The following is a 25,878-nucleotide window of genomic DNA, read 5'->3' on the forward strand; positions in this document are numbered from 1 at the left end:
TTGATCAATGTTACCCCATTAACTTTACTTTACTAAATAATTTTTTTAAAGAAATAAAATACAATCTAAAATATTTGAAGTATTAAATAACTAGGTTGCCCTGGGCCAGGGGGAATTTGTATATTTCCTTCTATTTTGAATCCTAAATCTAAAAAATTAAGGATTTGGACTTTTGGAGCAAAATAAAATTCTTTTAGATTTAGTACCAACTGAGCTAGCCGGCCAGGGTGAAGAATGATTATTTTTATAATTTAAAAAGTTATTTAAAGAAGTGAATCTAGGCCCTGACTGAGTGGCTCAGCTGGTTAGAGCATTGTCCCAATATGCCAAAGTTGTAGCTTTGATCCCTGGCCAGAGCACATACAAGAATCAACCGATGACTGCACAACTAAGTAGAACAACATATCAATGTTTCTCTCTCTCTCTCACTCTCTCTCTCAAAATAAATAAATAACAGCGAATCAACATTTATAGGTATTAAAAAAATACTTTTCTGAAAGGAGGGAGGTAAATATTGATAATTTCATAGTTTATGAAAAATAGTTTAGAACAGGGGTCTCAAACTCGCGGCCCGAGGGCCGCATGCACCCGCCCACCAATTTTGTGCGGCCCGCAGACTGGCCCGCAGATTAATCCACGAAGTTTGATTAGTCTGCGGGCCGCACAAAATTGGTGGGCGGGCCGCATGGCCACGAGTTTGAGACCCCTGGTTTAGAAGATAATTTATTCCAGTCTACTAGAGAGATAGATAGATAGAAGGGTGGGGGGAGGATGGGAGGAGACAGAGAGCAGGAAAAGCAGCTGAGGGAGGTGACACACTGTGGAGAGACTGTAAAGAGCACCCAGCAAGTGCCACCAGCACTAGAAAGAACACAGTGGGTGGGCAGACAGGCATGGGAAAGGAGGGGTGAGCATCAGATGAGACTAACAGGAGAACCATAGAAATAAAATGAGTTTAGGGTTTACATAAAACCAGCTTATGTCTCTACCACAGCTGTGTGTCTGAGGGCAAACCATGTGTCTTAATTTATACAATGGGAATCGCTTTGTGAGAGCGAATTAAAGATGATGCTGTTTGGAAAGCATACTATACAGCTAGGTCTATGCTAATTTACTGCTCATTTTGAGCTTCTGATTGTGATTAGCTCTGCTGTCCCTGGGATCCCAAGAAGAGGAGGAAAATGCTTTTTCCCTCCTGTGTCCATTCTGTTCCCTGGGCGCCTTCTGTTCTCCATGTCTCTGATGTCTTAGATCAGAGGTTTTCAGATTTGATTTTATGACCTCAGGAAAATACAGAGCCTATCTGTATTGTTGTTACAATAATTTGTTTAGTTGTTTTGTTTCCAAATTTGTTAATAATATAGGCATACTTTGGACCTTATGTATGGCCCCCTTATGATCAGAACAAACACATTGTTTCAGTGAACACAACCTATATTTGTATTCATAACACATGGATTGAAAGCATAATTACATTATGAAATAATGTACCAAGTCTTCAGTATTTGTCTGAAAGGAGAAAAATGGAGGGAAAATTGGGTCTTTTCATGATATTTGGAAATGTAAACATGTCTCTGAGCAACATGTAAGGAATTAGCATTGCCAACTGATGTTTTGCTGTTCCTTCTTTGAATGTGTCAAATAGCAACCACTGATTATATCTATATTTTTTTAAATAGCATTATAAATTAGCTTGTTAGTGTTAAGTTCTCAAAAGCATCTTTTAATCTTTAAAAAGTCTGTCTACTACTTACACTATGAAAATTTTATCAATGAGATTTTAGAAAACCTGTTCTCTGTTTTTGTTGTTGTTTTTTATGTTTATTTTATTGATTTTCAAGAGAGGAAGTGAGAGAGAGAGAGAGAGAGAGAGAGAGAGAGAGGAGAACACTGATCTGTTCCTGTGTGTGCCCTCACTGAGGATTGAGCCAGCAAGCTCTGTGCTTCAGGACAACACTCTAACCAACTGAGCTATCATGCCAAGGCCTGCTCTTTGCTCTTTCTGTCTTTCTTTCTTTTTTTTTTTTTTTTTTTTTTTTTTTTTTTTGATATTTTTCCGAAGCTAGAAATGGGGAGGCAGTCAGACTCCCACATGCACCTGACCGGGATCCACCAGCATGCCCACCAGGGGGCGATGCTCTGCCCATCTAGGGTGTTGCTCTGCTGCAACCAGAGCCATTCTAGCGCCTGAAGGAGAGGCCATGGAGCCATCCTCAGTGCCCAGGCCAACCCTGCTCCAATGGAGCCTTGGCTGCGGGAGGGGAAGAGAGAGACAGAGAGGAAGGAGAGGGGGAGGGGTGGAGAAGCAGATGGACGCTTCTCCTGCGTGCCCTGGCCGGGAATCAAACCCTGGACTCCTGCATGCCAGGCCGATGCTCTACCACTGAGCCAGCCAGCCAGGGCCTGCTCTTTGCTTTTGTTTTGTTTTGTTTTTTGAGAAAGGCAGGTAAAGAGAGAGACAGAAACATTGATCTGTTCCTGTATGTACCCTTACCAGGGAATCAAACTGACAACCTCTCCCCTCCAAGACGATACTCCAACCAACCATGCTATACGGCCAGAGCTTAACTTTATTTTTTATTTATTTTTAGAGAGACAGAGTGGAAGGAAAAGAGAGGAGAGTGGGGAAGGGAAGATTTGTTGTTCCACTCAGTCATGCATTTTTGGGTTGCTTCCATTGTATGCCCTGACCAGGGATCAAACTCACAACTTTGTTGTTTCAGGATGACACTTAACTGACTAAGCTAACCAGCTAGGGTCTTTTTTTAATTTATTTTATGTTTTTGTTTTGTTTGGTTTGTTAATTACCCCACCTCTCTCTAAGTAAGTCTCAGAGACTCCCCCAGGTTAGGCTGCTGTGAACCTAAGTTTCTGCCTTCACATTGTCCCCAAAGTCATTTGCTCGCCCTGCCTTCCACCTCCTGAGCAGGTTTACTAGGTCACGTGTGGTCCTCCTTGAGGATTTGAGTGTGAACAGCCTCCTAGCATCCACCCTCCACTCCTCATGCAGAGATGTACTTCACAACTTAGACTCAGCCTGGGATCTCTACTGCCCTGGCCTGAAGATTAAATAGATGAGTAAACAAGCAGTTGGATGAAATGAACAGTGAATTCATCTGACATTAGAAAAGGTATTGCTTGCTTTCACTATATGATATGGAGAAAAAAGTATTCTCTCTTTCCAGGTGACAGAAGACAGATTTAAGGTAGAAAAGGATAAAGGGAAAGCAAAATCTCCCAAGGAGAAGAAGACCCCAAATGCCAAAGCTGCCAAAGGAAAGGGGAAGGATCAGTCTGAAGTAAACACGACAGTGAAAAAGATGACCCACTTAAAGCGGAGAGGAGAGGAAGATGACAGCAAACACTACATCGGTCAGTGATAGGCTCCTGGTGTCGCTCACCCTCTCTTCTTGCCTTACCACTTGTGAAGGAACTTGAGAAATCATCCCAATAACTAGACTTAATCTTTCCCACCCTTTCCACTCTTTATGAAATCACAAATCACATACTACTGATGACCCCCAAATAGAAAAATATTTCTATTTTCAATTCATTGATGTTCTCAGCAAATATTTATTTAGAACCTGAGTTACTATAGGCACATTTACACAGTACACATAAAGGATGAAAAAATGAGCTGATTGTGACACCAGGGAGCTTACTATCTTCTTGGGAATGTTAGCAAAAGACAAAGTGATTATTTTCAGAAGTGAAATACAGTGATAATAAAAATTAGCCCACTTAATGTGGAACTCAGGCAGAGCACTATAGCTTCCTGACCTCAACTTTTCCCACTACCAGTTAGTCTTAGAGCAAGTAGAAATTTCTTTTATTTTATATTGTTGATAAATAACACTGGGGGAAAAAATTTTTGTTGCATCCACAAAAACACTTGTTCTTACCTAATTCAAGTGTGCTGATCACAAATCTGACATTAGTTTTTCTCTCTAAGCTACAGTTTTTTTGCAATTCAAGATTTTAGATTTTCATCTTATTGTAAAATTTTCAACATTTAGTTTAACATAATGAAGTAGAATGTCTTCTTGAGCATCATCTTTGTGAAAATATAATAATTTATATAATGCAGTAAATACACATACAATAAAAGATATGATTACATCAGAATATGTCCATAATTTCAAAATAGAACATATTAAAACACGTATATTAATCATAAAATTTGTGCAAAACTTATTTAAATTCTATTCAGGCAAAAATTTGCGTTTGTAGCTCTTGCATTTGTGTACTTGTTGAGGAAAATCTCATTTGATGCTCCAGCAGTAGTCTGCTCATCACTAACAGCTCCAAGATTTTTGGGAAACTTATCAAGGTGACTGTTCAGGAAGTGAGTCTTAATACTCATGTTACATCCAATGTCGTGGAAAGCCAACGGCATCCTTTGAAACAGAAGTTCATAGTTTTCTGCTTTTTTGTTGCCAAGGAAGTTCTTTGTAACTGCCACAAAAGACTGCCATGCTGCTTTCTCCTCCTTCTTCATCTTCCTGGCAAATTCTTCATCACATATGAGGGTTCAAATTTGAGGTCCATCGAATACACCTGCTTTTATCTTCTCAAAAGACAAGGCAGGAAAAGCAGAAATAATATGTTGCAAGCATTCACTTTCTCTATTCAAAGCCTGAGCAAACTGCTTCATTAAGCCAAGTTTGATGTGAAGCCGGGGGAAAATGACCCTATATCAATTAACTACAGGTTCATTCACAATATCTTGCATCCCTACGTTTCACGTGCAGAGCTTCACGTTTCAGCCACTCCTTCTATGTCCAGTGTTTCTCCCAAGCTCAGCTGTCCCACAAACACAGAAAGCAAGGATACTTCATGAAACCTCTCTGTTGTCCTATCAGGAAATTTACCATTTTAAGATCTACACAAATGATCCAGTTATGCTTCTCATACTTCAGAAGGTCAAGGACAATTTTTATGTCATTATAATCTTCTCACAGATGAGTTGAATAACCAATTGGAACCGCTGAAAATAGTCAATATATGCATATGTCACAAATGATGAAATATTGCACCTTTGACGTTGAAGTGTGTAACAGCCACATATATAACAGAATGTGTCGGGACTATTCTTACATTTATGCCTACTCGAAGAAGACATGATTCAATCTTAACACAAAACAAGAGGGTGTTTTTTATCAGATAATAATTTTTACATTTACAGACAACTACAATTATATAAAAGTGATGTTTGTAAAACATTAATTGTCTTGTGGTTATGTTCAATCCAAGAGTCATTGCCCTTTAACTCCAATTTAAAAACCAATGCATGCTGGAAAGACAAGATGGCACTGGAGTAAGCGGATGTACCAACATCCACCTCCCAGAACCAAAGTGGATTACAAACTAATTTTAAGAACTATCATCTGGAAAAACCAACTTTGGACTAAACTAAGAGGACTCTTCAACCAAGGAGCACTGAAGAAGCCAACCAAGACTGGTAGGAAAAGCGGAAACATGGAGAGGGTTTCCCAGCTCCCCAGAGCAAACGGCAGCCAGGAGAGACTTGCATGGTGGGAAGTGAGTTTAGCAGAGAGGGGAGGGTCCTGAATCCCAGGAACAAAGCCCCAGCCTGCAGCCTCAGAGCCCAGAAGAGCCGTAAGGACAGTATTTAGCTGAAAACAAGTCAGGATACTGTTTGTGAAAAAGAGTGATTTCTCAGACCAAGAATTCTTCTTAAAGGGACCGCACAGAACACCTCTCTCACAACCACTCACCCGGGGCTCCGGGGGATGGGGAGAGAGGAGAGTACCAGAGTAGCAGGTAGAGAGTGTAATCTAGGAGGCACAGGGAGAAACATTTTGAGAGACAGCCACCCTAACCCCTGGGATGAATCACTCCCCAAATCTGAAGTGAATATTTCCCCTGGAAACAGCAATGCCAGCAAAGGGAAGCAGGACACCAGCCAAACAAGCTCTCCCGTGGCACTCAGAGCAGAGTCGCTTAGAAGGACAGTGATTTGGGGACTACAGTAGTGAGTCTTAGGGTCTGAGCTGCAGAGCCCCCACCCACATGGCTGAGAGTCACCCGAGGGCGAGCGGTGGGGGGAAGCTGAGGCACGGTTCTGTCAGCAAGGGCGGAAGCCTGCTGGCCGCCACTGGGCTCATGTGTGAGCTGTCTTGCTCGGCTGGGGAGGAGTAGGTGTACAAAAGTGGTCAAGCCCAACTGCCGGCAGCCTATAATCCAGCCTGCGGGAGAAAGGCAGGAACTCCAGAAGGGGTGGAGACCAGCCCTTGAGCAAGGGTTCAGGAGCACAGCCTTGCACCTCCCGTGGAACCAAGGCTTTAGGCCTGACTTGGGAGCCGGCTCCTCCCACAGGGGTGGAGCCAAAAGCCCAGAACAGGCAGAGTTCCACTATGAGCTGAGCGTGGGCATGCAGTCAGTCCTTCCTGGCTGGTAGAGCCAAGGCTAGCAGCTGTTCCACGAGTGGGCTTATCCTGCAAGGGCGGGGTGAAAGCCCAGAAACAGGCAGAGACCCACAACTGAGCAAAGGTGCTCACCACTGCCCTCAGGGCTGAGCATAATGCCACCCATGGGGGCGGGACAAAGGCTTGTGCACCCGAACACGTGATCACAGCCACTCCTGTGAAGGAGAGTTGGAAACCACAGCAACAGCCCCAGTGGGCAGGCACCGGCAACGCCCAAACCCAAAAGCCCTAGGCAGCAACAGAAGAGGGGGTGATGAGACTGTAGACAGAACATACCTAGGGAACAGAGGCCATACCCACTGGACTCCAGTGACCAAAACCTCCCTTTACACAGAGAAAATGCAAAGGCAGAGAAATGCAACACAAATGAACCAAGAGAAATCCCCAGAAAAGGACCTAAATGAATCAGATATAACCAAATTACCAGATGCAAAGTTTAAAATAACGATTGCTAGGATGCTCAAAGATATTAGAACAACAATAGATGGTCATTACGAACACCTAAATAAAGAGATAGCAAATAAAAAAAGGACATTGAAATAATAAAAGGAATCAGTCAGAAATGACAAATACAATATCTGAAATAAAGAACACAATGGAAAGAATTAAAAGCAGGATGGATGAAACGGAGAATCGAATCAGCGAGTTAGAGGACAAGATAAATAAAGGCATGGAAGCAGAGCAGAAAAAAGAAAAGAGACTCAAAAAGTCTGAGGAAACTCTAAGAGAGCTCTGTGACAACATGAAGAGAAATAACATCCGCATCATAGGAGTTCCTGAAGAAGAAGAGAAAGAATAAGGGATAGAGACTTTGTTGAAGCATATCATAGCTGAAAACTTCCCTCAATTAAAGGCAGGAAAACATCTCACATGTTCAGGAAGAACAGAGAAATCCATTAAAGAGAAACCCAAAGAAATCAACACCAAGACACATCCTAATTAAATACAAAAGCTAAGCGATAAAGAGAAAATATTAAAAGCTGCTAGAGAAAAAAAGACTACCACCTACAAAGGAGCCTCCATAAGGATGACTTCAGACTTCTCAACAGAAACACTTGAGGCCAGAAGGGAATGGCAAGAAATATTCAAAGTAATGCAGAACAAGAACCTACAACCAAGACTACTTTATCCAGCAAGGCTATCATTTAAAATTGAAGGAGAAATAAAAAGCTTTCCAGACAAAAAAAACACTCAAGGAATTCACTACAACCAAACCAAGGCTGCAAGAAATGCTAAGGGACCTGTTGTAAACAGATCAAAGGAGAAAAATAATATAGCAAAGAGGAATACAGTATTAAAGAATAAAATGGCAATAAACAATTACATATCAATAATAACCTTAAATGTAAATGGATTAACTGATCCAATCAAAAGACATAGGGTAGCCACATGGATAAGAAAACATGACCCATACATACGCTGTCTTCAAGACACACACCTTAAATCAAAAGATGCACATAAACTGAAGATAAAAGGATGGAAAAAAATATTTCATGCAAATGAAAATAAAAAAGAAAGCTGGGGTAGCAATACTTATATCAGACAAAATGGACTTTAAAACAAAGACCATAGTTAGAGATAAAGAAGGTCACTACATAATGATAAAGGGAGCTATCCAACAGGAAGATATAACCATTATAAATATCTACGCATCTAATATAGGAGCACCTAAATATATAAAGCAGACTTTCATGGATTTAAAGGGGGAGACCAACAGCAATACTATAATAGTAGGGGATTTCAATACCCCATTAACATCATTAGATAGATCCTCAAGAAATAAAATTAACAAAGAAACAGCAGACCTAAAGGACATATTAGATCAACTCAATTTAATAGATATCTTCAGAACCTTTCACCCTAAAACAGCAGAATATACATTCTTTTCAAGTGCTCATGGTACATTCTCTAGAATAGACCACATGTTAGGGCACAAAAGCAGTCTCAACAAATTTAAGAAGAATGAAATCATATCAAGCACTTTCTCTGATCACAATGGCATGAAACTAGAAATTAACTACAACAGAAAAACTGAAAAATACACAAACACATGGAAACTAAATAGCATGTTATTAAATAATGAATGGGTAAACAATGAGATCAAAGAAGAAATTTAAAAATTCCTAGAAACAAACGACAATGAGCATACATCAACTCAAAATTTATGGGAAAGAGCAAAAGCAGTGCTTAGAGGAAAGTCCATAGCATTACAGGCATACCTCAAGAAGCTAGAAAAAGTTCAAATAAACAACTTGACCCTGCATCTAAAAGAAATAGAAAAAGAACATCAAGTAAATCCCAGAGCTAGTAGAAGGAAGGAAATAATAAAGATCAGAGCAGAAATAAATGACATAGAGGCTAAAGAAACAATACAGAGGATCAATGAAACTAGGAGCTGGTTCTTTGAAAAGGTAAACAAGATTGATGAACCTTTAACCAGACTCATCAAGAAAAAAAGAGAGAGGACTCAAATAAATAAAATTAGAAGTGAGAGTGGAGAAATAAAAACTGACAACAGAAATACAAAATAGAAAATATTATGAAGAATTGTATGCCAAAAAACTAGACAACCTAGATGAAATGGACAAATTCCTTGAAATATATAATCTTCCAAAAATTAATCTGGAAGAATCAGAAACCTAAACAGACCAATTACAACAAATGAAATTGAAACTGTTATAATAAACTCCCAAAAAAGAAAAGTCTGGGGCCTGATGGCTTCACAAGTGAATTCTACCAAATATTCAAGAAGAACTAACTCCTATCCTTCTCAAGCTATTTCAAAAAATTCAAGAGGAAGGAAGACTTCCAAGCTCCTTTTATGAGGTGAGCATAATTCTGATTCCTAAACCAGGCAAAGACAACACAAAGAAAGAAAATTATAGGCCAATGTCCCTGATGAATTTAGATGCAAAAATCCTCAACAAAATATTAGCAAACCGGATCCAGCAATATATGAAAAAAATCATACACTATGATCAAGTGGGATTAATTCTTGGGAGGCAAGGCTGGTAAAATATTCACAAATCAATCAATGTGATTCATCACATACACAAAAGGAAGGAGAAAAACCACATGATAATTTTAATAGATGCAGAAAAAGCATTTGATAAAATCCAGGACCCATTCATGATCAAAACTCTTAGCAAAGTGGGAATACAACAAACACCTCAACATGATAAAGGCCATTTATGACAAACCCACAGCCAACATCATACTCAATGAGCAAAAATTAAAAGCAATCCCCTTAAGATCAGAAACAAGGCAGGGGTGCCCCCTTTCACTACTCTTATTCAACATAGTTCTGGAAGTCCTAGCCACAGCAATCAGATGAGAAAAAGAAATAAAAGACATCCACATTGGAAAAGAAGTAGTAAAAGTATCATTATTTGCAGATGATATGATATTGAATATAAAAAACCCTAAAGTCTCAGTCAAAAAACTACTGGACCTGATAAATGAATTCAGCAAGGTGGCAGGATATAAAATCAGTACTCAGAAATTAGAGGCATTTTTATACACTAACAATGAACTGTCAGAAAGAGAAATTAAGGAATGAATCCCCTTTACCATTGCAACCAAAAAAATAAAGTACCTAGGAATAAATTTAACCAGGGAGATTAAAAACTTGTACTCAGAAAATTATAAAACATTGATAAAAGAAATCAGGGAAGATACAAACAAAGTGGAGACATATATCATGCTCATGGTTAGGAAGAATAAACATCATCAAAATGTCTATATCACCCAAAGCAATCTATAAATTCAATGCAATACTGATTTAAATATCTATGACTTACTTCAAAGATATAGAAAACATAATCCAAAAATTTTTATGGAACCAAAAGAGAACACGAATAGCCTCAGCAATCTTGAAAAGGAAGAATAAAGTGGGAGGTATCACACTTCTGGATATCAAGTTATACTATAAGGCCATTGTACTCAAAACAGCCTGGTAATGGCATAAGAACAGGCATATAGATCAATGGAACAGAACTGAGAACCCAAAATAAACCCACACTTTTATGGACAACTGATATTTGACAAAGGAGGTAAGACCATACATTGGAGTAAAGACAGCTTCTTCAACAAATGGTGTTGGGAAAATTGGACAGCTACCTGCAAAAAAATGAAACTAGACCACCAACTTACACCATTCACAAAAATAAACTCAAAATGGATAAAAGACTTAAATGTAAGCTGTAAAACCATAAGCATCTTAGAAGAAAACATAGGCAATAAGCTCTCTGACATCTCTCACAGCAATATATTTGCTGATTTGTCTCCACAGGCAAGTGAAATAAAAGACAGGATAAACAATTGGGACTTTATCAAACTAAAAATCTTCTGCACAGCTAAAGTCAATAAGAACAGAATAAAAAAGACAAACTACACAATGAGAGAATATATTTGACAATGCCTCTGATAAGGGGTTAATAATCAAAATTTATAAAGAACTTATAAAACTTAATACCAGGAAGACAATCCAATCCAAAAATGGGCAAAAGAAATGAATAGACACTTTATTAAAGAGGACATACAGATGGCCAATAGGCATATGAAAAAATGCTCAACATCACTAATCATTAGAGAAATGCAAATTAAAACCACAATGAGATGTCACCTCACACCAGTCAGAATGGCGTTCATCAATAAAACAACACAGAATAAGTGCTGGTGAGGATGTGGAGAAAAGGGAACCCTCCTGCACTGCTGGTGGGAATGCAGACTGGTGCAGCCACTGTGGAAAACAGTATGGAGATTCTTCAAGAAATTAAAAATCGAACTGCTTTTTGACCCAGCTATACCACTGTTAGGAATATACCCCAAGAACACCATAGCACTTTTTGAAAAGAAGAAATGCACCCCCATGTTTATGGCAGCATTGTTCACAATAGCAAAGATGTGGAAACAGCCCAAGTGTCCGTCAGAGGACGAGTGAATTAAAAAGCTTTGGTATATATATACTATGGGATACTACTCAGCCATAAGAAATGATGACATCGGATCATTTACAACAACATGGATGGACCTTGATAACATTATATTGAGCAAAATAAGTAAATCAGAAAAAAAAACTAAGAACTATATGATTCCATACATAGGTGGGACATAAAAATGAGACTCAGAGACATGGACAACAGTTTTGGGGTTACAGGGTGGGGGGGAGGAGAGGGAAGGTGTTGGGGGAGGGGAAGGGCACAAAGAAAACCACTTAGAAAGTGATTGAAGACAATTTTATCAATGTCACCCCATTAAAATTAATAAAAAAAAAGAATTTGTCTCACAGCTAATTCAGGCAGTTAGAAGAATAGTATAAGGATGCTAATTCTGATTCTCAGGCCACATCCTGCAAAAGGGGCCCCAAGAAAATTGGTGATTTGGCTCCTCTGATTTTGCCAATTGGATTTAAAAAAAATAGGTCAGGAATGCCCTGAAATGGAACTAACGATACATGATCATAAATTTAAGGACTTTTAGATACTGTAGCTGGTGCATCTGTTATTGCTAAGCTACATTGGCCTCCTTCCTGGCCCACTCATGCAGCAGCCACAGAATTACAAGGTATAGGGCAGAGTAAATGCCCTCAACAAAGTTCTAGTTTTCTACATTGGGAAGATTAAGAAGGTCATTTTTTAAGCCTTATGTCCTCCCTGGATGGCCAGTTAATTTGTGGGGTAGAGATGTTTTGAAAAATATGGGAGCATTGCTTGTCAGTCCTAGTGGTTTAGTCAGTACTCAGATGCTTGATCAGGGTTTTTTGCCCACCAAAGGACTAGGGAAAGAAAAGCGAGAAATTCTCACCCCCATATAAGTGGCACCCAATACCAGAAGGTGTGGATTAGGATAACAAAATTTAGCATAGGGGCCTTGGTAGCTCCTTCTACCTCAATAATGCATTGTGCAGACCCAATTACTTGGAAGTCAGATAATCCTGTATGGGTAGACCAATGGCCCCTTTCTCAGGAGAAACTTAGGGCAGCTGTTCAATTGATGCAAGAGCAGCTACAGCTTGGGCACATTGAACCATCTAAAGGCCTATGGAATACACTTCCATATTTTGATCTTGTTGCCACCTGGATTATCAAGGGGCATAGGTGACCCTTACAGCTTATAGGTTTTGAGCCTCAAAATTATTGTTGTTCCTTTTTTCAAAGGATCAACAACAATGGCTCTGGGAAACTTCCACTAAATGGCAAATCGCTCTTGCAAATTAATGGACAACTTTATACTGAAACCGTCAACTTAAAATCAGCTCAAAGACGAAATTATATGCCATTATCATGGCATTTCAGCATTTGCCATATTCCCCCTTTAATCTATATACAGACAGCAAATGTTTACTTATGGTGTTTCCACTATAAAGACTGCTGTCTTAGGGACAAATGCTGATGAACTATTTCAGCAGTTCCTCCTTCTTCAAAGACTTGTATGTCAACATAGAGCTCCATGTTTTATAGGACATACTCGAGCTCACTTCATGCTCCCTGGAGCTTTAGCACAAGGGATTGCCCTTGTTGATCAATCTACCCAAAAGAAAATTATTTGGAGCAACCATGACAGATCAAGCAATTCAGTCTCATGCTATTCATCACCAGAACACTGCAGCCCTGTGTAAACAGTTTCAACTTTCTCGGGAAGCAGCATGGCAGATTGGGAAATTCTATCCAAGGGGTCCTATACTACAATCTGTCCCTTCATTTGGAGTTAACCCTCAAGGACCTCTACCAGGACAACTTTGGCAAATGGATGTTACTCATATACCTTCATTTGGCAAACAGTCTTATGTCCACGTTACAGTGGATACATATTCTGGATTTATAGTAACCTCTGTCAGAACAGAAGAGGTTGCTAAGCATGTTATAGCTCATTGTCTGTATGCATTGTTCTAGTATTGGATTTCCTAATCTGGTTAAACTGACAATGCTCCTGCATATGGAGCAAAAGCATTTATTGTATTTGTCAAACCTTTCGAATTATGTGTATTTCCTACAATCTTTAAAGTCAAGGTATTATTAAAGTGTACCCAGCAAATATTTTAAGGTCAATTTAAAATAATTTAAAAGGGGGAGTCATATCCTGGAACTCCTACAGGTCTACAATATCATGCTTTCTACTTAAAAAATTTTAAATTTCTTTTGAATGCTGATGAACAGGAGACACCAAATCTTTTTCTCCTGCAAACTTCTACTTTTTTTTATTTGATCTAGCTAATAACACTGTTTTGTCTTTTTCCAAATAGCTCCAGATATATGGAAAAGGTTTATATAGGTGGATGGGGATCCTCAAACCCCTCAGCAAGATTTTCTGAGCATGGCTTTTAAGATACCTAGAGGCAGAAAAAGCCCAATAGAGATCAGGTGAACTACCAGCTTTTAGGATATGCCTTTAAAGGCTCCAATGCCCCAAAGGGGTCTCATAGGATGCCATCTAGGTCCTGCTTCAATAGTGGAAAGGAAGGTCATTGAGCTAAAGCCTGCCAGACGTACATGCCTCTGCTGTGAGGAAACAGGGACACTGGAAGGTAGGCTTCCCCCTCGCTCCTCTAAGGGAGGGTTCAGTCTCTTCCAGCGCTGCTCCAGCCACCTATGACCTAACCTTGCCCAGAATGCTGGGGTTTGCCACTGAAGGCTGAAGGTGTCCAGGGCTGTCAGCCCCATCTACGACACTGTGGATGAGCCTAGGGTATTTCTTCCCAGAAGCAGGTAAACTGATCTCATTTGCACAAGGACCACTTACTTATGTCTTGCCTGAATAGTCAGGTTTTTTATTCTTCCCTCAAAGATCTCTGTTGTGGGTGTTGATAGTCCTATTTTCTGCTGCTTTGTTTAATATATAGTGTTTCCTTTATTCCTCCTACCTCAATGCCCCACTCACATTTCAAGCTGGGACCTAGTCCTAATTTAGAGCTCTCTTTCCCCCTTTTGCCAACTTCTATTATGAATCTACCTTTGCCACCCAGCTCAGTGTATCCCAAAGTTCTCTTTACCACACTACAGTCGCAGAGCTTCAGAGAGAAGCAACCTGGTCTCATCTCTCCAAGCAGAGGAGAACAGAATCTCCATCTCCACACATGCTGCAGATGGCTTTTCCATGCTACCTGAATCATTACCAGCTAGAAGTAGTGGTCATTGGGACTTGGACGTGAGCTGCAAAGTATATAATTGTGACAATTTCAGTGTCACGCGAACTTTTCCTGGATGTGGACTTTTCCTGGACTCCTGCTCCTTGTGATAGCTCCTAATAGACTGAACTGGGGTTGGGTTTCAGTTTTCAGGGATTTTGCATGATGATGGTGCCAACTTGTACTTGGTGAACATGTTAAGGACACTACTTTTTTATGGATTCTTGCTGTATTGGCCAAGAGTTTGCTTAAAGACTTTAATCACTGTAAAAAAAATAGAAGACTGGATAAAGAAGATGTGGCACATATACACTATGGTATACTGTTCATCCATAAGAAATGATGACATCGGATCATTTACAATAAATGGTGGGATCTTGATAATATTATACAGAGTGAAATAAGTAAATCAGAAAAAAACAAGAACTGCAGGATTCCATACATTGGTGGGATATAAAAACGAGACTAAGAGACATGGACAAGAGTGTGGTGCTTAATGGGGGCGAGTGGAGGAAAGAAGGGATGGGGAGGGGAAGAGGAGGAGGGGCACAAAAAAAACTAGATAGAAGGTGATGGAGAACAATCTGACTTTGGGTGATGGGTATGCAACATAACTGAATGACAAGATAACCTGGACATGTTTTCTTTGAATATATGTACCCTGATTTATTGATGTCACCCCATTAAAATTAATAAAAATTTATTTATAGAAAAGAAAAACCAATGCATGCCATTAACTGTAACAAAAAGAAATTAAAATTGCATAAAAACTAGAGCATGTACCAAAAAATAGATTTCAGATTTGGAATCAGCAATGTATAAATATATAGAAACAGTTTTAAAACCTCATGCAACAAAAAATGAAAAAAAAAAAGTTCCCCAGTGTAATGATTTAAATTAGCCAGCTATGCGTAGTTTGTTGCCGCCTAACCATGAACCCAAATGCAGCTGCCTGTTATTATATGCATCATATTTAAATGAGATGACAGGTCTTCACATCCTTTACCAATCTGAACTCCGTATATCTCTGTTCTAAATGCACCAGACCTAGGAGCAATGATACTATGGATTCCATGGGCAATATCAATACTGATTTGTTTAGTGGTAGAATAAAAATCATTACCTGAGAATTTATATAGTGATAGAATAAAAATCATTATTTGAGAATTCAAAGTATGTGCATTGGTTGCACTATTTTAAAAATAATCTTAGTGGTCTATTGTGGAATATCATGTTTTCAGGGATCATCTACTGGCTATAGTTGCTGCATAACCCATACTTAGCACTCACACCTATGGACATAAATGTGCAGAATACCCTGGTAGGGAGCATGTTCATATTCAATATTTCCCTCTCCTGTAAACACCTTTGCTTATAAAATACCACAAAGCTGCAGCTACTTGTAATTCAGGAGTAAATCCAGATGTTGTTCAAAAGAGATTAGAAGCAAAAAAAAAAAAAAGTTACAGGCTAAACTTTTTTTTTTTACATAATCCCAAGCATACATTTTCCATGACCACAAGCCCCATGAATGTTTGTCCTCCTATTACACCAATGTCTCATTTGCAAAAGTTATTTAATATTTTGTAAAATGGCCACAGCCTTCTTACTGGAAGGGCAGTAATGAAAACCAGTCAACACGACTGCATTCCAGCCAACTAGACTGCTTTTGGCAAGCCAGAGGGATTATAAACGCATGCATAATGTATGTAGCCATTGAGCAGGCTGAGTGCAACCTGTTCTCTCTTAAAATGACGGTTCTTCTTCTTTATGGTATTTTGAACAGATGATGAGCCAGATGATGGTGCCCAACATTACATTATAGTTGTGGGTTTCAACAATCCTCAGCTATTAGCGATTATGACTGAGCTTGGCATTCCCATAAGCAGCGTGATTAAAATATCTTCAGAGAATTATGAACCTCTGCGAACACACCTGGCAGCAGTTAGCCAGCAGCAGGAAGTTTTTCTTCAGCCTGAAGGTATGCAATCTGCTACACAACTTACTGACTCCTTCAATGTTACCCACTGTCCTTAAAGTACAAATGTCCAAAACATAGTCATACAATACACATGTTATTAAATTTTTTCAAGATTTTGACTCACTTTTTAATCTGCTTGCACTAGCCAGGTGTTGTAAATTTTGCAAATTAGAATCATATTCTGTGATTATATCCCTGGGTAGCCATGGAGAACATAGACTGCAGGTCAGAAGACTTGGTTATTCAACTACATTTCTCAGGAACATTTGATCTATAACTTTTACCTAAAGTGTGGGGTGGAGAGATCAACTGTAGATAATCCATTCTTCCAGAAGCCACACTCACCAAGTGGTCCAAGGGCGATCAAAACCTTAGAAGCTTGCTCTGCTTTGCTACTGGTTTGTTGTGATTCATCAGAAAGGACACATTATCTTCCAGGTCTTAAAGTAGTAAGTTGTGGGATGAAGTCCCCACTACAGTACCACTTGGCCATTGGAGCCTGGATGCCTCAGTCTCAGGGCATTGTGCTAGGCTACCTCTGTGGAAGGGAACAAAATGCTCCTGTGTTCTTTAAGTCAGTGATCCCCAACCCTGGGCCGTGGACTGGTACCGGTCCGTGGACCATTTGGTACCGGTCCACAGGAAAAGAATAAATAACTAACATTATTTCCATTTTATTTAAATTTAAGTCTGAACGATGTTTTATTTTTAAAAAATGACCAGAATCCCTCTGTTACATCCGTCTAAGACTCACTCCTGACACTTGTCTTGGTAACATGATACGTTGCCCGCTAAAATTAAACCCATAAACTAGCAAAATGTGTTAAAAACAAAATCCCATTGAAAGTTTTTTTGCAAAGTGGAAAAGGGCCAGTGAGGAGACAGAAGAAGAACCTATGACCTCAAAGAAAAAAAAGCCTTCATTTAACAGACAATACCAGGAGTCCTACTTGAAGTATGGATTTATAGCAACTGGTGATCCTCGCGCACCAAGGCCGCTCTGCATAATATGTGGCAACCGGCAAAGTAATGAGGCAATGAAGCCTTCAAAACTGCTTCGCCACTTGGAGACCAAGCACCCTACTTTAGACGAGATTGGACGCGTTCAGGGTGGTATGGCTGTAGACAAGCACCCTACTTTAAAAGACAAGCCTTCTGAGTATTTCAAAAGAAAAAAGCATGAACAAGAAGGACAGAAAAAATTACTGGTGGCCACTACATCAATAAATGCGAGTACACTGAGAGCATCATACTTGGTGGCTAATCGTATTGCTAAGGCTAAGAAGCCATTCACCATTGATGAAGAGTTCATCCTTCCAGCCACTAAAGACATTTGTCGTGAGCTTCTAGGAGAGGCTGCGGTTAAAAAGATAGCACAGATGCCTCTTACGGCTACCACTGTCACATGGCACATTGAGGAAATAACAGAGGACATTGAATCACAATTGTTGGAAAGGATTAATAAATCACCGTGGTACGCTCTCCAAGTTGACAAATCTACAGATATTGACAACAAGGCAATGCTACTTGTTTATGTGTGTTATCTTTATCAAGAGGATGTGCATGAGGATATGTTATGTGCACTATCATTGACAACCAAAACCACAGCCACAGAACTATTTAAATCACTGGATGACTATATATCAGGAAAACCGAAATGGTCTTTTTGTGTCGGCATATGCACAGATGGAGCTGCTGCCATGACCGGAAGGATGTCTGGTTTAACTACTCGGATTAAGGAGGTTGCACCTGAATGCAAGTCTACGCATTGTGTCATTCACAGGAAAATGCTGGCTAGCCGAAATATACCACTGGAACTTAACAGCGTATTGAATGATGTCGTTAAAATTATTAACCACATCAAAGCACACGCCCTTCACTTGCACCTGTTCAAGCAGCTTTGTGAGGAAATGAACACGGAGCACAGACACCTTCTCTTATACACAGAAATAAGATGGTTATCCCGAGAGAGGTCCCTGGCCAGCGTGTTTGAATTATGAGAGCCGCTACAGAGATTTCTCTCAGAAAAAAAAGTCACCACTAGCAGCACATTTCAGTGATGAGGAATGGGTCGCAAAACTCGCTTACTTGTGCGACATATTTAACCTCCTCAATGAACTCAATCGGTCACTTCAGGGGAAAATGACAACTGTCTTCAAGTTGGCAGATAAAGTAGCTGCATTTAAAGCCAAATTGGATTTGTGGGGATGACGTGTGAACAGGGATGTATTTGATATGTTTCAAACATTCGCGGAATTTTGGAAGAGACTGAGCCCAAGCCTTCATTGTCCCAGCTGGTGCACGATCACCTGTATTTGCTTTTAAAAGAGTTTGAACGCTACTTCCCAACCACAAAAGACCCACAAATTGCCAAGGAATGGATCCGTGATCCATTTCTTAACAAACCAGGTGAATCCAGCATGTCTATGCAAGAAGAGGATCAACTACTGGAGATCACAAATGATGGTGGCCTTAAAAATATGTTCGAGACTACAACTCTGCCGGTGTTCTGGATTAAAGTCATGGCAGAATACCCCGAGATTGCCACAAAAGCACTAAAAACCCTGTTACCATTTCCGACATCCTATTTGTGTGAAGCGGGATTTTCTGCAATGACAGCAATCAAAACAAAATTACAGAATAGACTGGACATAAGCAACACACTTCGGGTGTCATTGTCTCCCATTACCCCTAGATGGGACTGTCTCGTTGCAGAGGAACAAGCTCAGGGCTCCCACTGATTTAGCGTTATGATTGTTGAGAGATAGGCTACTCTCATTCTATATAAACATTATAATAAATAACCCTTAACTTACAATATTCATAAAAATGGTGAGTTGTATTTTTCATGCACTTTATATTTGTTTTTGTGTTGTATCTTATTTTTAAGGCATGTTTAAATGTTACCATAGTGACTGGAAAGTGTTTGGAGGCAGAGAGGATGTTACTCATGTTATGTTGTTGGTGCGATGTTAGGAGGACGCTTCTAATAAAATTGCATATGAGTACACAGTGGATTCATGTTTATTTTTATTGTCGAAGGTTCATGATTGGTAGTGAGCCTGAACCTATCATATTACATATTGATGTCAGACATGAAACGTTGTCAGAATAACAAATTTAAGTACAGCCTGAATAATGACATGCTCATTCTTCCTTTAACTTAGCCCAATAAATATCATAATTTCGACAATTATATTTAAAAATACCACAGTTTTTATGCCGGTTGCATAATTTTATTTTGTGCATTTATCCATCCCACCCTAAAGGCCGGCTCATGAAAATATTTTCTGACATTAAACTGGTCCGTGGCCCAAAAAAGGTTGGGGACTACTGCTTTAGGTGACAGAACTGGGACTTGGTGTGTAAGCCTGTGTGACCTAGAAGTGTGAGCTCTTTCCGCCATACACTGTTACTTACATTGTTATTTATTAACAGTATCATTTGTGCAATGTTTTGTAACTTATACAGCCACACCCCAATTTCTGTAACACTACATTTTTAAAATTTGTGTTCCAAGTAAGAAACCACTACCCCTGGTAATAATAATAACTATCATTTATTGGGCACATGCCTTGCCACTAGGCTCAGTGCTAAAGACTTTAGTGCATTAATTCAATAGTTTTCACAGTTTCCCTCAGAAAAATGTTTTGCTTCTATTTTACCAAGAAAGACTCTCATCCTAGAGGCAGCTATTAGGAAAAGTTGAGATTCAAACCCAGATACTTCTGTCTCAAAGATAGTTGTAACATTAAATAACTTATTATTGAAGCCATTGAAAAAAGGCTACATAAACTTCATAGTCTCTCTATAAAAATTATTTAACATATAAAAATAAATAATAGAAAATAGTCTTTGCAGTAGACTAATAAGATCTTGATAATAGAACCTATTTTGCTATAAATGTAATAAACATAAATATTTCAAATTTTCAAGTGTAACTTTATGAAAAACCATCATTATTTTACAGTCAGAGCACAGATGCCCAGAGAAGCCAATAGCAATTTTAATATGACCAAAAGTTAACTGAAACATAAACTGGTGACCCAGTTTGTTTTTAGCATTGGGGACAGAAGAACTTAGTCCACTGCTCTTCTAAACAGTTATGCAACAAATAGACACTAAGATGGCCAAAAAGTGATTTGGCAGAAAAACTGCTTCTATACAGATGCAATCTAAGAGTGATGAAAATATTGAACATTTTCACTCCCAAAATATGTAACCCTATTATAATCTTTCTCGGCCTCAACTATAAAATTAAAGGCATGAGACAAGCTCATATTTAATACCAAAAGTAAAATCCTCTGATTTCATTATCATATAGTCCAGGTCCAAAATCTTCTCAAAATTGCATTACTTTGTTTGCATTTTCTGGAGGTCATGTGCCTGTAGCATGCTCTACATGACATCTTGCAATGCATTTGACTCACCATGCCCACTGAAAGTGGGAAGAAACTCAATACTCTCATTTTGCAGTATAATCATGTTGTTCTATATCTATATATTAGATATAGAAGCTGAAAAATTGAAGAAGGGGAATGCTGTAAAAGAACTGGGCATTTTCTGGAAGTACCTGGAACCAATCCTGAATAATGAGAAACCTGAAACAAATCTCTCTGACGTTGCTCGGCTTGAATATATGGTCAAAACAGGTGACTTTCCTTCCGACTGGTTGGACAGCGAGATGATGGTTAGTACTGCAATGAATGAAGTGAGAGCTGGGCACATGTGACACCTTGGTTCCATTTACCTCATTCATTCATTCATGCCACAGATATTTATTTATTTAATTTTTAAATTTATTTTTAATTTTTTTATTTATTGATTTTAAGGAGAGGCAGAGGGGGAGAAACATTGATTTGTTGTTTCACTTATTTATGCATTTGTTGGTTGATGATTTTTTTTATCCACCCGACCAGAATCCACCCGGCATGCCCACCAGGGGGCGATGCTCTGCCCATCTGGTCCATTGCTCCATTGCGGCTGGAGTCATTCTAGTGCCTGAGGAGGAGGCCATGGAGCCATCCTCAGTGCCCCTGGAGCCAACTTTGCTCCAGTGGAGCCTTGGCTGTGGGAGGGGAAGAGAGAGACAGAGAGAGAAAGGAGACGGGGAAGGGTGGAGAAGCAGATGGACACTTCTCCTGTGTGCTCTGGCCGGGAGTCGAATCTGGGACTTCCACATGCTGGGCCCACGCTCTACCGCTGAGCCAACCGGCCAGGGCTCATTGGTTGATGTTTCTTGTATGTGCCCTGACTAGGGATCAAACCACAACCTTGGCATCAGGATGATAGTCTAACAGTTAGACTGAGCTATTCAGCCAGGACTCCACAGATATTTATTGATCACTGACTATAGATAAGGTTTTGTGCTAGGCTCCTTTATCTTCAGGATATAATAACATTGAATGCCCAAAAATGTTTATCATATAGCTTTTAGTGTACAAATGAATGACAAAGAATAAGATATAGATGAAGATAAAGGATGATAATTCTTTTATTTGGTGACATGTGGCTTTGTTTCATACCTTAACAATTTTCTAGGTAGTAGAGTCTTAATATATAATATATTAATTGTTAAATACTATTAAATTTAACAGTTTGTCGGATGACATTATTTCTTTCTTTATATATCAGTTAGAAACATTTTTTTCTAGGACTTTGCTTTTAATGCAAAAATTGTATTTTTAATATATTTTGGCCAACAGGTCTATCCTAGTACGATGGCTTGACCCTAGCCCAACAATCAACAGGCATTTCCTGAGAGCATTTATTGGCCCCTGCTATTGAGGTGCTTGCAAAGATAAAAGACCTAAACCAGAGTTCAAAGTGCCATACATCCAGGTTCTCTGTTACATAAAATGTGCTCTAAGTTGCCTATTAATTCAGAAAAAGAGGAAAAGTAATGCTTTGAAAAGTAGCAAATGCTAGCTACATGATGGTGTTTTTAAAAAGAAGCTTGAGCCTGACCGGGCGGTGGCACAGTGGATAGAGCGTCGGACTGGGATACCGAGGACCCAGGTTCGAGATCCCAAGGTCGCCAGCTTGAGCGTGGGCTCATCTGGTTTGAGCAAAGCTCACCAGCTTGGACCTAAGGTCACTGGCTTGACCAAGGGGTTACTTGGTCTGCTGACGGCCCGCGGTCAAAGCACATATGAGAGGCAATCAATGAACAACTAAGGTGTCGCAATGCGCAAGGGAAAACTAATGATTGATGCTTCTCATCTCTCCGTTCCTGTCTGTCTGTCCCTGTCTATCCCTCTCTCTGACTCTCTCTCTATGTAAAAAATAAAAAAAAATTTAAAAATTAAAAAAAAAGAAGCTTGAGTGTCTACTTATTACAGATGCTTAGGAAGATATCCAAGCATCTCTGGTACAAAAAACCCCCAGGTCTCTTTCTAGTCAATCCCCTACTCAATGAACAGAGGCCCCAGAAGTGTTCAGTCCCCTGCAGGGCGATGGCGATGCATTTCAGAATTAAGGCAGTTGAACTGAAAGCACATTCCTGGGAGGGACCACATCCAGTGAGTGCTCTGAAGGGAGCTGGCAGAGCAGGGTGGAGGTGGTGTCTGTGGTCATAGCTGCCAAGAAAAAAAACTGAGGAAAGCAAGCAGAGACTAAGAGCAAAGCCTAGAGCAGTTTCAGAACCAAAGGGTAGGCTGCCTGTGGCCATGGGTTAGAGTATGAACATTTCTCATTAAGACAGCCTGTGAGCTGCTCCCTTGACATAGCTGTGCACATGGTGAAGTAAGTGATAACACTAAGGAAGGAGGTCCAAATTTGAACCTCCAAGGGTGGACAGGACTTGAATAAGTAGCAATGCATAGATCAGTTTGAGTTATAAAGACCTCCAACAAAAGACATCAGTTGTCACTGTGTAGAAACAGAACACTTAAGTTTGATTGATGTCTTGCCAATATATATTAGCTTTTCCAGGACTTGGAAAATGAAGCTGAACATAGAAAAGCTATAGCTGAGGGCAGAGCTTGTTCTAGGTTACTCCAGACTCCCTTGGTTTGCTTCTTTCCATCCTTTCATCTAGGTAGCTTCATCTGTCCTGCTTTGCCTTTTACTCTTCTGCTTGCTAAGCCTAAATTCTCAGGAAAGAATCCACTGCCATCTGTCCTTTAAGGCTTTATGTGAAACTGGGTCAATATGTTTCCCTATCCCAGAGATATTGGCATGCCAAGTAACGTATCACTGTGATTATTCCATGCTATTTTATTGGAATTCTAGATTACACTCAACAAATGTCATAAATGTATTTCCCTGGGATCCTAAAATCCTACCTCAAAGCTATCTTTCTAGTCTTTTTCTCCAATAGACCAGCTCTTCTAAGCATGTAAGATAGATGACTAACAGAGTACCTCTATACATTTATGTTTTGAGGAAACAGTTCTCAGTTGGGCCAAGTGCTAGCTGCATACCCTGTAAAGAACTTATGTCCATTTTTGGTTCAGTAGGGTATAGGACATGCAACCTTACAATTCCTGAACCATAATTCAGAGAAGGCAATGAAAGAAGTCCTCTAAGGCGACCTCAGACCAAGCTGCTTCTGCTCTAGTGAGGGCTCCCTTCTGTGTGTCTTATTTAATCCCCAAGCATAGGCTGAGAAGAGCTGAATTGCATTGTACCCTAGGTACACTTTACTGCATCATCGGTCCCTACATGGGAACCCCAGGGCAGACAGTTGCGGTTTTATGAGACGCAGCACCATTCCCAGCATTCTGCCCTCTGCTCCCTTGTGCACAATTTTCTGTTCATTAGAAGACTCTTATCACTCCATTTTTAAAGAACGTGAATATGGCTATACTTTCCTTTTTATTTATTTATTTATTTTATTATTTTTTTTTCTGTATTTTTCTAAAGCTGGAAATGGGGAGAGACAGTCAGACAGACTCCCGCATGCGCCTGACTGGGATCCACCTGGCACGCCCACCAGGGGGCGACGCTCTGCCCCTCCGGGGTGTCGCTCTGTTGCGACCAGAGCCACTCTAGCGCCTGGGGCAGAGGCCGAGGAGCCATCCCCAGCGCCCGGGCCATCTTTGCTCCAATGGAGCCTCGCTGCGGGAGGGGAAGAGAGAACCAGAGAGGAAGGAGAGGGGGAGGGGTGGAGAAGCAGATGGGTGCTTCTCCTGTGTGCCCTGGCCGGGAATCGAACCTGGGACTTCTGCACACCAGGCCGACGCTCTACCACTGACCCAACCGGCCAGGGCCTGTACTTTCCTTTTTAAAAGTATATAGTAGAAGAGTTTAAGTGACAAATATCAGAAAGTTTGTACTGAAAATATATCAGCTTACTTGAAATACTAGTTCCGGTAGAACAGTCCTGACTTTGGAGTGAAAAGATTAACATCTAGGTGTCTCGTTGGAACATGAAGATAACTGCCATTTAGGGCCATGTTGCCCAACCAGACACACTAATCTTCTGTCAGTCAATTTGCAAGTATTTATTGGGCATCTTCTGTACACCATGACTGTGGTCTGGATTCATCTGCAGTCATTTTAGAGCCTAGCATACCTCTGTAAGGTGAGTGAATAGCCCAGCACTGAGGATGCTGAGGAAGGAGAGCCTTGAAACAGTTTAGTAATAGAGTCAGGTTCCAGAAGGAAAGGCCATTGGATTTAATATTGAAAATCAAAGTTCATTTGAAACTTAGTGTCACTTAACAAACAGCAAAGTAATGAATCTGCTTCTACTAGAAGCAGATGAGATACATGGCGTTGATATATGGTGTCTCACTCTCAGCTATGTCTGTAGGTTGACAGGGGCCTCTTGTCCTAGGCCAGAGCCAGTAGGGGAGACTTCTTCCTTTCTGGAAGAAGGAAAGCATTAGTACCTTTGGCTGTAAATAGGCCGGCTGTATTTCTGCTGAACCATGGTAACGAAAGCTTTACATCAAATAAATACTAACTGATCGTGTAAAACATCTGTAACATCTCAAGTTAAGACCTTGGTTGCTGAAATAATTTGCTGGCTTTTAGCATATGATTTGCTGTTTGACTTAAAAATAAGTTAACTAGTTAAGCTAAGGGATCATTGGGCAGAAGTTTTACTATATTTCTTAAAAATACAAACAAACAAAACCACCTTTGGGCAAAGAATACCAGGCTGAAGCTTAAACAAAGGACGCTCAGTGTTGGAGTGGGCAGGGCAGCCCAGACAACAGCTGTGCTATGATGATGGGCGGGGCCAGGCACCTCTGGACTCCTGCGGGACTGGGACTCTCTGGCCCCACAGAAAGCTGTCTCATCCTACCTTACCTCTTCGGCTCAGACGCAGGGTGAGCCTATTCACTCCTCCTTTGCTTTCAAGCAGACAGACC

General features: G+C 40.1%; 1 protein-coding gene across 1 annotated transcript in view; it reads left to right on the top strand.

Moving 5' to 3' along the window:
- SPAG17 (sperm associated antigen 17) overlaps window positions 1-25,878 on the top strand; it is a 260,213-nt gene that overhangs the window by 73,784 nt on the left and 160,551 nt on the right. Inside the window, exons 5-7 of the mRNA XM_066377314.1 lie at window positions 3,186-3,372; window positions 16,361-16,555; window positions 21,064-21,245. Of these exons, the coding sequence (XP_066233411.1) occupies window positions 3,186-3,372; window positions 16,361-16,555; window positions 21,064-21,245 (564 nt within the window). The remainder of the gene's footprint in view (window positions 1-3,185; window positions 3,373-16,360; window positions 16,556-21,063; window positions 21,246-25,878) is intronic.

This window comes from Saccopteryx leptura, chromosome 3 (assembly GCF_036850995.1).
Source record: "Saccopteryx leptura isolate mSacLep1 chromosome 3, mSacLep1_pri_phased_curated, whole genome shotgun sequence".
Classification (NCBI taxonomy): Eukaryota; Metazoa; Chordata; class Mammalia; order Chiroptera; family Emballonuridae; genus Saccopteryx; species Saccopteryx leptura.